The sequence below is a fragment of the Tauraco erythrolophus genome, chromosome 9 (assembly GCF_009769465.1).
Source record: "Tauraco erythrolophus isolate bTauEry1 chromosome 9, bTauEry1.pri, whole genome shotgun sequence".
In the NCBI taxonomy this organism is placed as follows: domain Eukaryota; kingdom Metazoa; phylum Chordata; class Aves; order Musophagiformes; family Musophagidae; genus Tauraco; species Tauraco erythrolophus.
Genome location: NC_141473.1, coordinates 31,106,123 through 31,119,739, shown reverse-complemented (window position 1 = coordinate 31,119,739; position 13,617 = coordinate 31,106,123). Strand labels below are relative to the sequence as shown.

The window sequence follows — 13,617 nt, the reverse complement described above, 5'->3', positions numbered from 1 at the left end:
ATACATTCTCATTCATAATATTTCCTTTAGATAATAACAATATTATCAAAACGTAAAGTGTTCTCATCTCTTCAGAGAAGCCTCATTTTTTAAATACATTGAATTAATTAATCTTGTATCCTGTTTGAAAGGAAGTTGGCTTTCAGCTGCAGAGATTATGGTCCTGTTGGAACAGAATTGTACAAAATGTTTTGCTGCAGTAGTCTGTGTGTCTGGTTTATGACTGTATGGTGTGAAAAGTACAGAGTTCAGGTCCCAGTGGACAATCAAGATGAGAAGAATCTCCTGTTTCTTTTATTTTGATTAAGAATAATTGCTCTAAATTATTTTACAGAACAGTAATTTACTTCATGAAGAAATACAAAAACAGACGTATGTCCTGGAGGCTTAAGCTAATTGGGTTTTCAATGTAAGAATGGTCATACTAGGTCAGACCTAAGGTTTTTGTAATCGGTGGTCTGTCTCCAGAAGAGATGTGTTTAGGGAAGAATATGTAAGACAGGACAGGTCCCTGCATTACTTTCTCAGAGTACTCCAGTACTCTTGCAAGCTTCCAATCATTTGTGACTTCAGGACATCTTTTATGCTTCTCCCTTAGTGTCAACAGTGTTGTACATTGGGGTCAGCTGAAAACATCAAACTGAATTACTGCAAGAAATATGCCATGTGGAGGGATGTGAACAGGTACTTGGAGGTTTTTGAGCAATAAACACTCAGTGCTTTCCACCACTCATATTCAAAAGAGGTTTTAAATATAATGCTGCTATTTAAAATAAATAGTAAATTTAGTAGTCAGTCAGCATCTTTTGAGCTGTGTGTGTTTTGGCATGCTTAGTGAGTTTCCATGCCTTTTGGTGAAGCTACTCTGGCTCTGGTGATGCAGTGCAGAGGACAGTTAGGCCTGGTGTGGTCATTGATGACTTAGGTCATTTTGGGTTCCATCCACATGAGAGATGATGATTTGTGCCCAGAACTCACTGACCAAGAATTGAAAATTATTAGTCAAAATAACTAATACTGGGAGATCATGTTTGTCTTCGTCTTTTGTTTACTCTGCTGCATATTAATTAAATTGGAAATAGATTTTGAAGAGAGGAAATAGAGTTCCAGCCTAGCAGGGACCAAGTCTTCTCTTTGCGTTTGGGCAAGGAAAGAATTTACTTATTTTATTCTTGTCTACTTAGGAGTGTAAAATGGTCACAGATTTTGTACGCTTTATCATTAGATTATGAAAGATAGTGAGAGCTTTTCCATTTTAAGGTTGTTTCTTCATCCGTGCTGTTTACATGCTGTGGCAGAGAGCATGCCATCGTTTAACCAACTCCTTGGGCTTGCTGATCATTTCATTCCAGTGTTCCAGTTCTTTGCCGCGGGTGTACATGAAAGGCCCAACTACTACACGTCCTAGAAGATGCGTTTCTGGGAAAAAAGCAAGCAATTGATGATTAACACCTGTAAATGCTTCTCTGAAATCCTTACCTAAATTAGAATATTAACTTGTATTTCTCTAATGCATGTTCTAAAGTTATTTTTAAACCAAAATTTTCGTGAACTCAGTAGGAATTCACTCTAGGTTTCAAGTTCCATAGCTTCTACATGCTAAGATTCAGCTTTAAAAGGTATTGCAGTGAGTGGGTATTTAGTCAATTCAGGTCTACTGTGCTGCCTGCACTCTGAACTAGAATCAGTTTAGAGCACACGGATCTCTGTCTGCCCAGCCCCTCTGCCTCACCTGTACTGGGGAAGTGTGCCTTAGTTTCGGGCATCAGCAACCTTAGTAGGATTCATATGATGCTCTAGCTTGGGAAAGAATACATTTAGTTACTGAGACAGCTGGGAGTCACAATATGTGGGTTGCCACTAACCACCCTCTGCCAATGAGCAGATTGTTTCTTCATGCCTGAATTTTTCAGCTGTGGATGGGGAAAATAACGCCTTACAAGAACTTAATGTTTGTAAAGCATTCAGCTGTCTGCAAGTGAAAATGATGAAAGACTTGAGTACTGATCCTAGTTCTTGTCAATTCTCAAAGCCAAATTGCCTGCCCAAAAGCTCTCCTGAAGGAATTTTTTTAGAAGTGTATGAATCCGAATTAGGGTATTAATGTTTCACTATTGAGATCATATTTTCACTGCAGGGAAGGTGTTTTTCTTGTGAGCGGTGGACGTATTGAATTCTGATTTTTCTTTTCTAAGCAGAGCTCCTTAATGGATTCTCTGACAATTAGTAAGCATCAAGCATCAAGTTTTCTGCCAGGAAATGGGAATGTTTGTCATCTTGCTTGCTTTCTCACTGCTTGAACTGCTGTGATAATTGGAATTCCTATTTCTCTGTCAAATTTGGTTAGGAACAGTGAATGGCTTAAATCTTGTAGGTTGAGGATTATACACTAAAGTGTTCACAGAACGTAATTGCATAAGCTTGTTTTCTTAGGATACCAGAATGAAACGACAGTACACTCCCTTGTACTGACAGTGACGAGACTACGGGTATTTTATTCATGTCTTCCTTTAAGTTTATCTTTAGCCTGTGAAAGAGACATACACTTACTCCAAATAAATTGTTCAGCTTTTTAAAGAAACAGCCTGTGAAATACCTTTTATATGTTTTATGATTATTGCTGAAAAGGAATTAGCTCCTCCCAGGTTTAAATATGTAAGAAATTTATGACATCTCAACTGTAATAATTTACATAGCTTACTTTCTCCCTTGGTTCCCTGGAGCACAGATAGACTCAGGCTTGCTGTATCCAGCTCTGTCTGATCTGCCTTGAAACTGAAGGTTTCATTGTACACTGGATTGGGAGATCCCAGAACGGCTGCTGTCTTTTTACTTTTGATGAATTTATTATGGTTCATTAGTGAGACTTTGACATACACACCTTGAAGAAAAAGAAATTCAAGAAGAAAATACATCAGAGGTGGTTGGGAGAAGGCTTAAGGAATTTCTTGCTTTCAGGAATCAATATTAAGTATAAAATTAGATCATGAATGATTCATGAAACATACATGGCAGCAGAGCAATGCGTAACGCTAAGCAGGGAGTACGCAAAGTACTTAGGGTGCAGTTTTGCAGTGTGCTTTCCAATTTAAGAGCTGTTAAAGGGAGAAGAGCTGTTAAAAGGAGCAGTCATATTTTTACCCTGCATCCTTAATCTTATATTCCTGTACCTACCCTTCACCTGATGGAGGCTTTTTTGAAGGCTTAGTTTGTAGGATTGGTAGTTCATTTCATATATTTGATCACATGACTGTCTTATCCAACACAAGGGAGACTGTGAGGGAGGAGTGGTGGTGCAGAGCTGCAGCCTGTGCTTCAACTGGATACCTTTCAGGGGAACAGATTGTCCTAGTCAAAGAAGAATGCTTAAACAAAAGTTTTTACTAATGACTTTTAGCTCTGTGGTATGGGATTCTGTAGAAAATTTGAGGAAGGGATCAATAATCTCTGCTCTTTCTTCTATAAAACATTACAAAAATTGTGTGTGTGGGAACAACAAAATTTTGCTTTGCTTCCTGAAGGGGACTTGTCTTGCATTGTGATCTTATTCAGTAGATCTTTGACAATGAGATCCAAGGCAGCCTGAATTTTGCCATTGTTCCCTACCCTTCTACTAAATTTAGTAGCATGTAGAAATTTCATCTTAATGGTTAAAATTTGTTCTTTTCCAGTGAAGCAATAATAGATTCCATGCTGCTACTGTGTTTATTACTCCCTGCTAGTCAGTTCATTAAGGTTCACCTGTATAGCAAAAATGATTAGAAATGCCAGGACTGAGACAGCATTGATGGACTCCTAATGTCTCCTTGTTACTTCCACGGATTCAGCAGGTGCTCATTACTGTTTCAGAGGGTAGAGGATTACCAGAACAGACTTTTTTGACAGAGCTGCTATCTGAGTGCTATATATGGACAGAGTTACTATGTAAACTGCTTGCACAAAGTCTGACTTTTCATTATGTTCTTACTACTTCTTAATACGTGTAATTCAGTAATTTGAATCTAAAAATGTCTTTGCTGTCCTATACTGCATATCTTCCATCAAAAATTAGTGTTGCACATATCCCCGTTAACATAGAAAACTTTTTATTCCTTTTTTTTTTTTCAGGATTTACCAGAAAATGTGTGGACCCTAAATCATGCTTGAAGGATATTATCAAAGGAAATAACCAATTTATTTCGTTTTCCTTTTTGTTCTTGGTAACATATTCTGGAGAATAGCCTTCTGGCAGCTCTTCCTTCTGGCAGCTCTTCCTTCCAGAGTGTGCCTATGAATTGTTTATTATGATAACCTGAAATATACCAGCACTAAAATAACATGGCAGATTTATGTTAGATTTGTAGAAAGAAACACATAGAGTTCTGGCTCTCTGTTCTACAGAACTTCACAACAATCTGCAGGCAGAGACATGATGTATGAAGTAGTGTGTTCTTCCTTTCTTGAAAAGCTATTGAGATGATGCAAAACTAGAACACTTGCTCTTAGTTCATGATGCTACTTTGTTCACCTGCCATGAACCAGTCATTTTTTTTTCTGGCTATCTTTATCTTAGTTATTTTTTTACTAATACATTCTTAATATATTTCTCGTTCAACAAGTGCACAGAGTATAATTCTGCTTGTTGGAAACCTCTATATTCTCATTGTTTTACTGGGCATTTCTTCATTTGAGTTTTACTCTAAACTGATAAAATTTATCTTCAACATTATGAATGTAGATTTACTCATTCAGAGAGCATTATTTTTAAAGTTAAACATCCTGGTTTAACTCAAGTTTAACATGCTGACCCACTCAAAAGAGACCTTAAAAAACCTTCGTAGTTGAAGTGTCTATACAGAGAACTAACCCTCTTTTCTGTTTAACTGCTCAGTGTATTTGCGTTTATATTGTTTAGTTTCAAAGCACTTCAAAAAAATCACTGCAGATTCAAACGTAAGTTTGGTTCTTCCATCTATTTTTGCTTTGTGTGTTTAGATTTTTAAACAGCGTTTTGAGATAATCTCTACACTCAGCATCTCTGAAGCCTGATGTGCTACAGAAACCCTCACTGCAGTAAGGGAGAAAAATTGTGACTCCATGCCATGGTCCTTTGAACAATGGCCAGGCTGCCCTAAAATGGGAGTCTTTTCCCTGTTCAGTTCTCCCGAGGACAACTGTTCAGTTTAAGTGCGTGTTCTGCAGCTGCTACCTGTGGGCTTTTGCCTTGAGGCAATTCTGTTACTGTCAATATCCCCTGAAATGCTACCTTCTCCGGATCGGAGTGCAGCAAAGGTATGTTGCTCATTGTATTAAAGCAGGAGAAAAAAAAATGCTACTGATGACACGAGACAAATCACTTACTATGAAACAAAACCGCATCGTAGTAGAACTGAGTTCTCAAAATCTAATTACCCCAGTAGCAAAGTATGTCTTGTTTCCACTCAAATTAAATCACCCAGATGTTTATTTGTTCTTTTCAGAGTCAGTCAGTGCAAGCCTGGGTGGACAGATGAGGAAGGAGCAAATTAAAACAGGAATTCTGGAGCTGATAGCAGAGAGGAAATCACACTTACTGACAGCATGGCTCTCCTCCTGGAGCTTTAATCCTCTTGCCCTCAGAACCACTACCGTGAGACGGCCCAGGTAGTCATTGTAGCTGAGGGAGAACTGGATATCACCATGGTCTGAAGGAGGCTGTGGAAGCAGAACAACACTTGTCAAATATATCTGAAAAACTCTCTCCACGCAGACAAATGGGGGGAAGAAAGTTCTTCGTGCTAGTGGTTTCTGCCACACCAAGGCATGCAAGTGAATTGTAATGCTTTATTTATACTTTTGTGACATTTGATAGAAGCAATAAATCAGCCTTCTTGAACCTTTGAATTCCTTCCAGATGATGCCTATTTCCTTCCCTCTTCTGCTTTTTTTTTCTGCTCTTACTAATTCAAAACAGAAGGAAATAATAAAATGTGCTTTCTTACGTAACTGTCTCTTAACTCATGACTGTTTATGAGCAGTTGGATAATCCCTATACAACAGCTATGGATCTGCAGGTCGGTGAGATGGGAATTTTAATTCCAAATGTTTATCAAATACTTTTGCATATGGTGTATTTGATACAATATACTTCTACTTCAGCTGTACCCTTCCAATACTTGTAAGATGACAGAAGTTCCACAATGCCAAGCAACCTGGTATCACATACCTCCAAGTTTTCTTTTTCCAGATCTCTCCATATGACTAGTTTGTTATCATCAGTTAACGTTTCATTTTTTAGTGGGAAGATAACTTGGCCGAGGAGATGATGCTTCTTCTGGTTATCAACATGATAAACCAAAAACTTCAGAGTCCTTTGGAGCAACATTTTACTGGAAACCTGTACAGGAAAAGGAAGAATATATTAACAATTATGAAACGTGAGATTTTTCTACTCTAGTGTGACTTCAAAGGAAGAATTTTTCTAAGTGTAGTAAAGGTAAGTGGAGATATCCTTTGATTATTTGAAGTCCACTTTCTTAATTTTCCTAGTTTTAGCTAGGCAGGAGTCTAAAGACCTAAACTAAAATAGAATGAGTTCATTTGAAAAATGCGAAGTTAGCTGGCAGTTTTTGAACTCATATAGATCTGGTGTTATATGATGCATTGACTTCCAGACACAAATGTTTAGAAACCTGTAAACATTCATTTTTCAGTTGTCTGATACACAGACCTTTTTTTGTTTTAAAGCTTTTGTCTTGTGACACCTGCTCAAAGCCTCTTAGCGTGGGGATCCAAGCTCCTAGCTTTTTACAGCACTATACAAATAGTATACCAGATATATCACAAGTTCTAGTTTTTAGCCTACTTCCACAGCAAAGGAACTAAAAGCTATGAAAGCATGAAAGGTCAGTATAGGTTGCTTCTGGATTTCTAGAGCTACTGAGCTGAACTGCTCAGCCATAGTTCAAACTGGAGTTTTCATTATTGCCAGGGCAAGTTCTGGAGTCCTCAGCTTTGATGCAGACCACAATTAAGATCAGTTCTGGAGCCACAGACTTATGTAGCCCAGGATCTCCAGAAGCCTCAGTAAGAAATCCTATCTCCAGTGGAAGTTACTTGTATCTTGATAGAAGTTTGTAGAAAATTGCTTTTCACAAAGCATGTATTGTGGTTTGACAAGTCAATATTTGCAAACAAAAGTCTGCTTCATCAAAAGGAAAAGTACCTGAAAAACAAAGTTTTCATCAAACTGTGGGTTAAGGGTTTTGCGTTTTGTTTTGGACTGCAAGTAGCTTCTTTCATCAGGCAGCAAGTAGATTTTCACAAACGCACTACAGGAATCGGCAGGAGGCTGCAGCTTTCTGACTTTGATCAAGGAGACGAGGAGCCTTTCTGATTCTTGCTCGTATTCTACGGAGAACCAGAGGCGGCCAATGTTGCCTTCAGGAAAATCTGTCTCGCTTTTGTCTTCGGGAAGCTTGTACAGCTCTGGGTTAATGGTCCCTACAACATAAGCTCCAGCTTCATGAAATAAAAAACAAGCACCCTCAGATTAGTCTCAAGACTGTAGCAGCATTTCTATAACCACTACTGTATGAGAAATCACATCAATCTCTTCATTAACAATCCATGTTTGCGTAAACTTGGTATTTTAATTCCTTCTCCCTCAAATTTGGGGGAGTAGTTGCAGGCTGCACCACTTTTATTTTGTTTCTTATTCCTGTGACTGTACCTTGTTAGTTTTGGGTATTCGTTGTTGCAATCTGCAGCTGTCCTCCCTGCTGTTTCTGGGGACAACAGTCAGATACTGCCTGAGTTACTCGTGTTTTGCCTTTATGAAACACAGGAGAGAGTGTGCTTTGTCTGCCATATGTGCAAGGTCCCACAGCAGTGAGACCAGAATGTCTACATTCTGGCCCAACTCCTCTATATGTAAAAAATACATATACATATAGTGTTTAGGGCTTGTACTGTGTAATGCCGTGTCTGGTATGCCTCCAATAAACACATTTCATAGTAATAAAGTTACCCTTTAAAAGAGTACCCTTAAGAGACCTGTTTTTGCAATGCCATACCCAAAGAATGAAATGATGACCGTGGCCCAGACGGAGGAATCATGTAGGGGTTGCTCTCTTCCTGAACCTGTTCTTTGTTCGTCAGGTTAATCCAGTCTCGCCAATGCAGTGTTGGCGGAATGATAAACGGAACGCTTCTGGATCTGCTTAAGACAACAACAGCTACTGATCTTCTGGTTTAAATACAGAAATCAAACTTGGTAACAGTAACCTATCTCATTATTTTGTGAAAATTCTACAGAGATGCATAGGTAGAAAAGATAAATACTCATTGTTTTGCAATTTATTTTATTTGTATAATGCCTAAAGGTCCAGCAAGGCACATCTGTCTGAAGAATTAAGATCTGATCCCTCATTTTTTCCCTTTCTTCTCCTTTAGAATTGATCTTTCAAAGGAAAGGAATAATTAATTGCGGCTGCTTTTAGAGCCCCAAAGCCCTGCAGTAACTTTCTGAGAGAGTCTGCTTTCTGAACTGAAGTCCTGTTTGATTCTCAGATGTTTCATTGTAACATTCCTGTTCCTGGAATGACTGTGGAACAGAGGCTGAATTTGTCTAGGTAACAGATAAAGCTATTCATGCACCAATTACACTTTAATGTATTATCTTTTTTTTGCATAAATCAGAAATAATCATTGCATTCATAGTTATAGGAAGTATTATTTTCTTAAAGGAACAAACCAGAACATGACTGATGTTTTCATATAATTTAGAGGTCTCATTTCTGTACATGAGTATATTGAGATCACCCCTCATTTGAGATTTGATGAAATTAATTATCAATAGTGTATGCTTTAAAAAATAAAGTACCTTGTGCTTTTTAGTTGAACTTCAGAAGTTGACTGATCCTGAAAAATGGCATTTGCATTTATCGTTTTGACAGGACTGGTGAGCTTTTCATAAGAAAGGAGATGGCAAAATTTCTTCCAAAGCAAGTAGGCAGTTATTCCAATGAGAACAAAGAAAAGGGTCCCTCCTATTATACCTCCAACAACAGCAACTGCTTGTTCTGTTCAAATGTAGAAGCACATAAAACATCATAGAAGGATCAAAATTATGTATGTTTTGAGGGTAGACAGGAATATTCAAGCTGGCAAATTTATTTGATTTACATTCCAAAGTGATCTTTAAATTAAACATTCCGCTCACTTGCATGTTTTTGTCTTTGGTTATAGCATGATGCAACACCTGAAGATATATGACAGCAGCAGTGAGAGATTAGAAAGTGTTCAGATATGCTGGTGGTGACGGTAATGAAAGAGACTATAGGAAGGAGAAAAAAAAAACAAAATAAACCCCAAGGAGTTGTTTGGACTCATTTTACAGTAGCATAAGCATTTACCTTAGCATGGCAGAAGTGCTAAAGCTTTCATAACAGAAGAAGAAAAAACAACAAACCCAGGAGGCACCTGATACAAAAAGTACCATTATTTTGGTTTGGTTTGTTCTTCCAACTATTCATCTACATTGAATTGAGACTAGATCCTGGCACAAGGAACAAAGCAAAGCTTTGGGTGGTTTTCTTTTGAAGGATGCATGTGTTTCCTGAACTGTAAAGTCAAACTTAAGTATCCATTAAACACCGTTTCCTGAATCTTGATTACTTCAGATAAAACCAAGTCTTGTATAATTAGGGTTTGGTTTTTTTACACTAATAAAATTGATAACTTAATAAATGTCTTTAATATGCATATAAGGGATTGTTGTGAGAATTTCTCACTAGACCAAGGGTAGACAATTGATAATGGGCTCAGTTCATTGTTTTCTCATGTTTCCAAGCATGCTAGAGTAAAAGGCTGGAAAGACCACTTCTGCGCTGTACCTTAAACCCAGCCTGTCTTGGCCAGCTGCTAAACTAGTACTGATGCATCAAGATGTGGCTAGGTCTTAACTGAGATTTGATCCTACCAGATTATCCTCTGTCTGAAAACAACCTCAAACTACAGAATTATCTCACGCTCTGCAGCCATGGGAGGCAGCTCACGATCAGCTGAGTAGTGTGTGCTGCTAGTTCTCAGGGTCTCCCCTGAAATTAAAGCAAGAAAGTGACCTGGTGTCCTCTCACAACTGGTACTGATATTTTTTTTTTCCTGTTCTCTGCTTCCAGGTAGAGATAACTGTGATTATGCTTTATTCCTTTCTCCTTTTTATTTGTCTATACTAGGCAGATACTTTGCAGTTAGCCACCTATACCTGATGGTACAAATAAATAAAGTCAATACAAGCCCAAAATAACCAGTCAACACTACTAGTAGTTTTGAATAAGAATTCAAAACTAATTTGATACTGTTTATTGATTAGAGCTATAAAAAGTATAGGAAGTGAGCTGCAAATACATGTATTACTTATTTTTCACTGTTGCCATGTTGTGATAAGTGATATGAAATGTCCTTCAGCTACAGAACACTTATGTAAATACCTCGTGCTATAAAATTAACCTAGCCATAGTTCCTCAAAGGTCTTTACCTGATCCTATCTCATTTTCCTGCCTTTGGTACAGTCATAGGAGCTAACTTATTTTTGCAGCTCCTGTCCAGGTGTGCTGCCTTAGCTCTCTGCAGGAATTGGCTGGCTGCTTCCCTATGAGCTATGTAATCAGTCATGTCTCCCAGCACCATGGAGCAACCACCACCCTGCTCCTGACTATACCACAGCAACAGGGACTTTGCTGTCCTTGCAACCGGTAGGTGGGCTGAATACGTTTCAGCATTTAGCCAGGCTATTAATACAATAGTATTAGTACAAGACTTATTCTGAGGAACAGGAAACAAGTACCTGTTTGGCATGGGTTAATATTAATAGAGAGATAAGTCTGGTTGTGCTACTCTGGTGACTTAGTTTTCTTTCATAAAAATGCACAGTATGAGGAAATGTGTAAGATGCAGTCCTAAGCCTGGAAATTGCGTGTGTGCCTCTTAGTCTTGTAGGGCATGCTTGAGTATGTCTTCAGTCAGATTGCTATTCTATTACAGCTTAGAAGGCCTGGTACAGGAGAAAAAGCTTTAGTTTAATGCCCACAAACCTAATAGAAATCAACGGTTCAGTTCATACAGGTGTACTGTCAACAATACTAATGTTTATATGGCTGGTGGTTTTACTGTCTGATATAGGCATTCTAAAGGTTAGCATTTCAGGCAAGCTCAACAAGACTCTGGTTAACTTGTCCTCTCCATTCCCAAGTCTTTAATTCTCTCAGCAGCAGTCTTGTGTTCTCCCATAACCAGTTTGTCACCATTGAGGACAGTTAAGTTGAGGTGTGCTGTAATGCAATATATAGCACGGCAGCTGTGTGCTGATTTTGGAGTAAGAGAATGGGTTTCCAATCACTTTGTTAATGAGTTTAGTGTACTGAATTTGTTCACTGCAGAATGATGTTAAGTATTTATGACCCACCTACTGCCACTTGGCTCAAATTCTGCTGTTTGATTTTTACACAGTCATAGACAGAAATTTTCTCCCGTTTCAGTAAACCTACCTATGATTTAATAAGGGTAAGGAGAATTTGGCTTACTTCTAGTCCATCTTATCTGATTAGATCAGCAACAGAACCAGTAGTTTAGGGCACAATGTAGCACTAGTCATAAAATCAACCATTGAAATAAGTTTAATCCATTGTTTGCTAGGAGAAAATACGTATCTTTTTCAATAACTACCTGTCATTATGAGAAATTGTTTTATTGTATTCTGCTGTGGTACAGGATCATGGCAACTGGAGATGGAAGAGAAAACCTGTTAGACCATTTCATCTCCAAGGGCCCAGTGCTGGGAGAATGTCCACTGTTAATAGGTACCAGGTTTATCCTAATACAGAAATATTGGTGGTTGTCATCTGTCTCCTTTGGGATTGGATCCCTTTTTGCTTAGTGTCTGATGATACGCTTTTAATAAGCTTTTGTTAAACTTTGCAGTAAGCCTTTTGGAGTTACAACTAGGCACTTCGTCAAAAGCTTTAACCCCTATATAAATACTCAGACTTACTAACGTTTACGGTACAAACATATGTACAGCATAAACCACATTACTTGGAGTGGGGGGCAAACTCCTTGTCCTTGCTGTGTCTGTCTGACAAAGCCAAGCTGTTCCTCTGACAGCAAGGTGCTCCGGCCGCGGAATACAGATGGGAGACGCCGAGCAGCCCTGCAGGTTACAGGCTGATGCCTCCTTAGCCGGCTCCAGCAGAGGGTCCGAGAGCTTTACAGCCTTTTAAGTTTGAGTGGGTGTCTTACCCAAACTTTCCCGAAGTGCCTGCGCGGCGGCGGACAGGGCTCCGGCAGGGCCAGGCAGCGCACCGCACCGCGGAGGCGGCCGCGTGTTTTCCGAGGAGGGCGACAACCAGCCTCCGGCCAGGTGCCCCAGCGGGGGTGCGGGCACAGCCGGGCCCCCCCCTCCCGCCTGCCCGCTCCCGGCCCCGGCAGAGCCGCGGCGGGGCTGCCCCGCCGCCCGACCGGCACTTACCGGGCATGGGTGCTCGGGCTGCTGCTGTCACGGCCACGGCCGCGGTCCCACCTGCCGCCGGGCCCGCCTCGCTCGCTGGCTGGCAGGCGGTGGCTGACCGCTCCCCCGCCGCGTCCGGGGCTGCCGGCGATGTGCCAGCCGCCGCCCCCCGCTAGTTAAGGGCGGGCAGCCCCTCCCCGGCCCGCCCCCGCCGGCTCACGGGTCGCACACGGGGGAGACTGGAAACACGAGCTAAAATAGAGGCGTCCCTGGGTCAGGAAAAAAGTCTTCGGGATGGGAGGTCCAGCCTTGCCCGGGCTCCCTGTGCCGAGGCAGCCCACGCGGGCAGCTGGTAGGGACAGCCGTCTCGGATTGTCCATAGCTTCGGCGGCCGTGGCTGGGGAGGCAGGGCTGGTGATGTGCAGAGAAGTAGCCGTTGTACTGGTAAATCCCCTGCTAGCCCTAAAAAACATCTGTGCGACGTTGGCTGTGCGAGATAACTTTGAAAACTATGATTATGCCTAGAAAAAGACTTTGATATTAGTAGCTTAATTCTGAAAATTTGGGCGAGAAATTAGTATACACTTGTTTTAAACTTCTAACAGAAAGCAAAAGCACAAAGGAACACAGAAAGTCTACCTAGACAATTGCAATTACAGTTTTTCCTCTTTGTATTTATAAACTTAACGATCTTTAATCTCTTGTATGTGTAATAAATACAACCGAACAGATATTAACTAATAAAATTATTCATGCATAGTTTAGAAACAATTATTCACCACCTTCTTGCCTGCTAATGCTTACTTCTTTCTCAGCCAGTTATGACGAGAATCTATACCTTAAATTTAATAACCATTTGTATTACACATGCTTGTTCTGCTCGCAACTATTGCCTGCATGTGTATAGTGCAGTTTAATCTAAAAGTGAAAGAAGTGCGTAGGAATTAAGCCAGTAGGATTCTTATGGAATCATCTGTTTCTGTGGAATCTTAGAATTCTTTTAGAATGTAGATGTAATGTGGTTAGCTTTTACTATTAATTTTTGAGTCCTCCATGAGTAAGAATGTGTTTAGATCACTTTTACTTTTTATTAAAATAAAAAGCTCCATGTATTTCAGTTTTGCACTTTTAATATAATTAGCTATTAAATA

General features: G+C 39.9%; 1 protein-coding gene across 1 annotated transcript; it reads right to left on the bottom strand.

The window, feature by feature from the left end:
* Positions 1–1,282: 1,282 nt before the first annotated feature.
* SYT15 (synaptotagmin 15) lies at positions 1,283–12,494 on the bottom strand. The gene is made up of 8 exons (XM_086616851.1): positions 12,488–12,494; positions 8,843–9,041; positions 8,034–8,176; positions 7,184–7,479; positions 6,185–6,355; positions 5,553–5,673; positions 2,702–2,881; positions 1,283–1,419 (listed from the first exon to the last, which is right to left on the bottom strand). Exons 1-8 carry the CDS (start codon positions 12,492–12,494, stop codon positions 1,283–1,285), a joined length of 1,254 nt encoding a protein of 417 aa, XP_086472977.1.
* Positions 12,495–13,617: the final 1,123 nt, after the last annotated feature.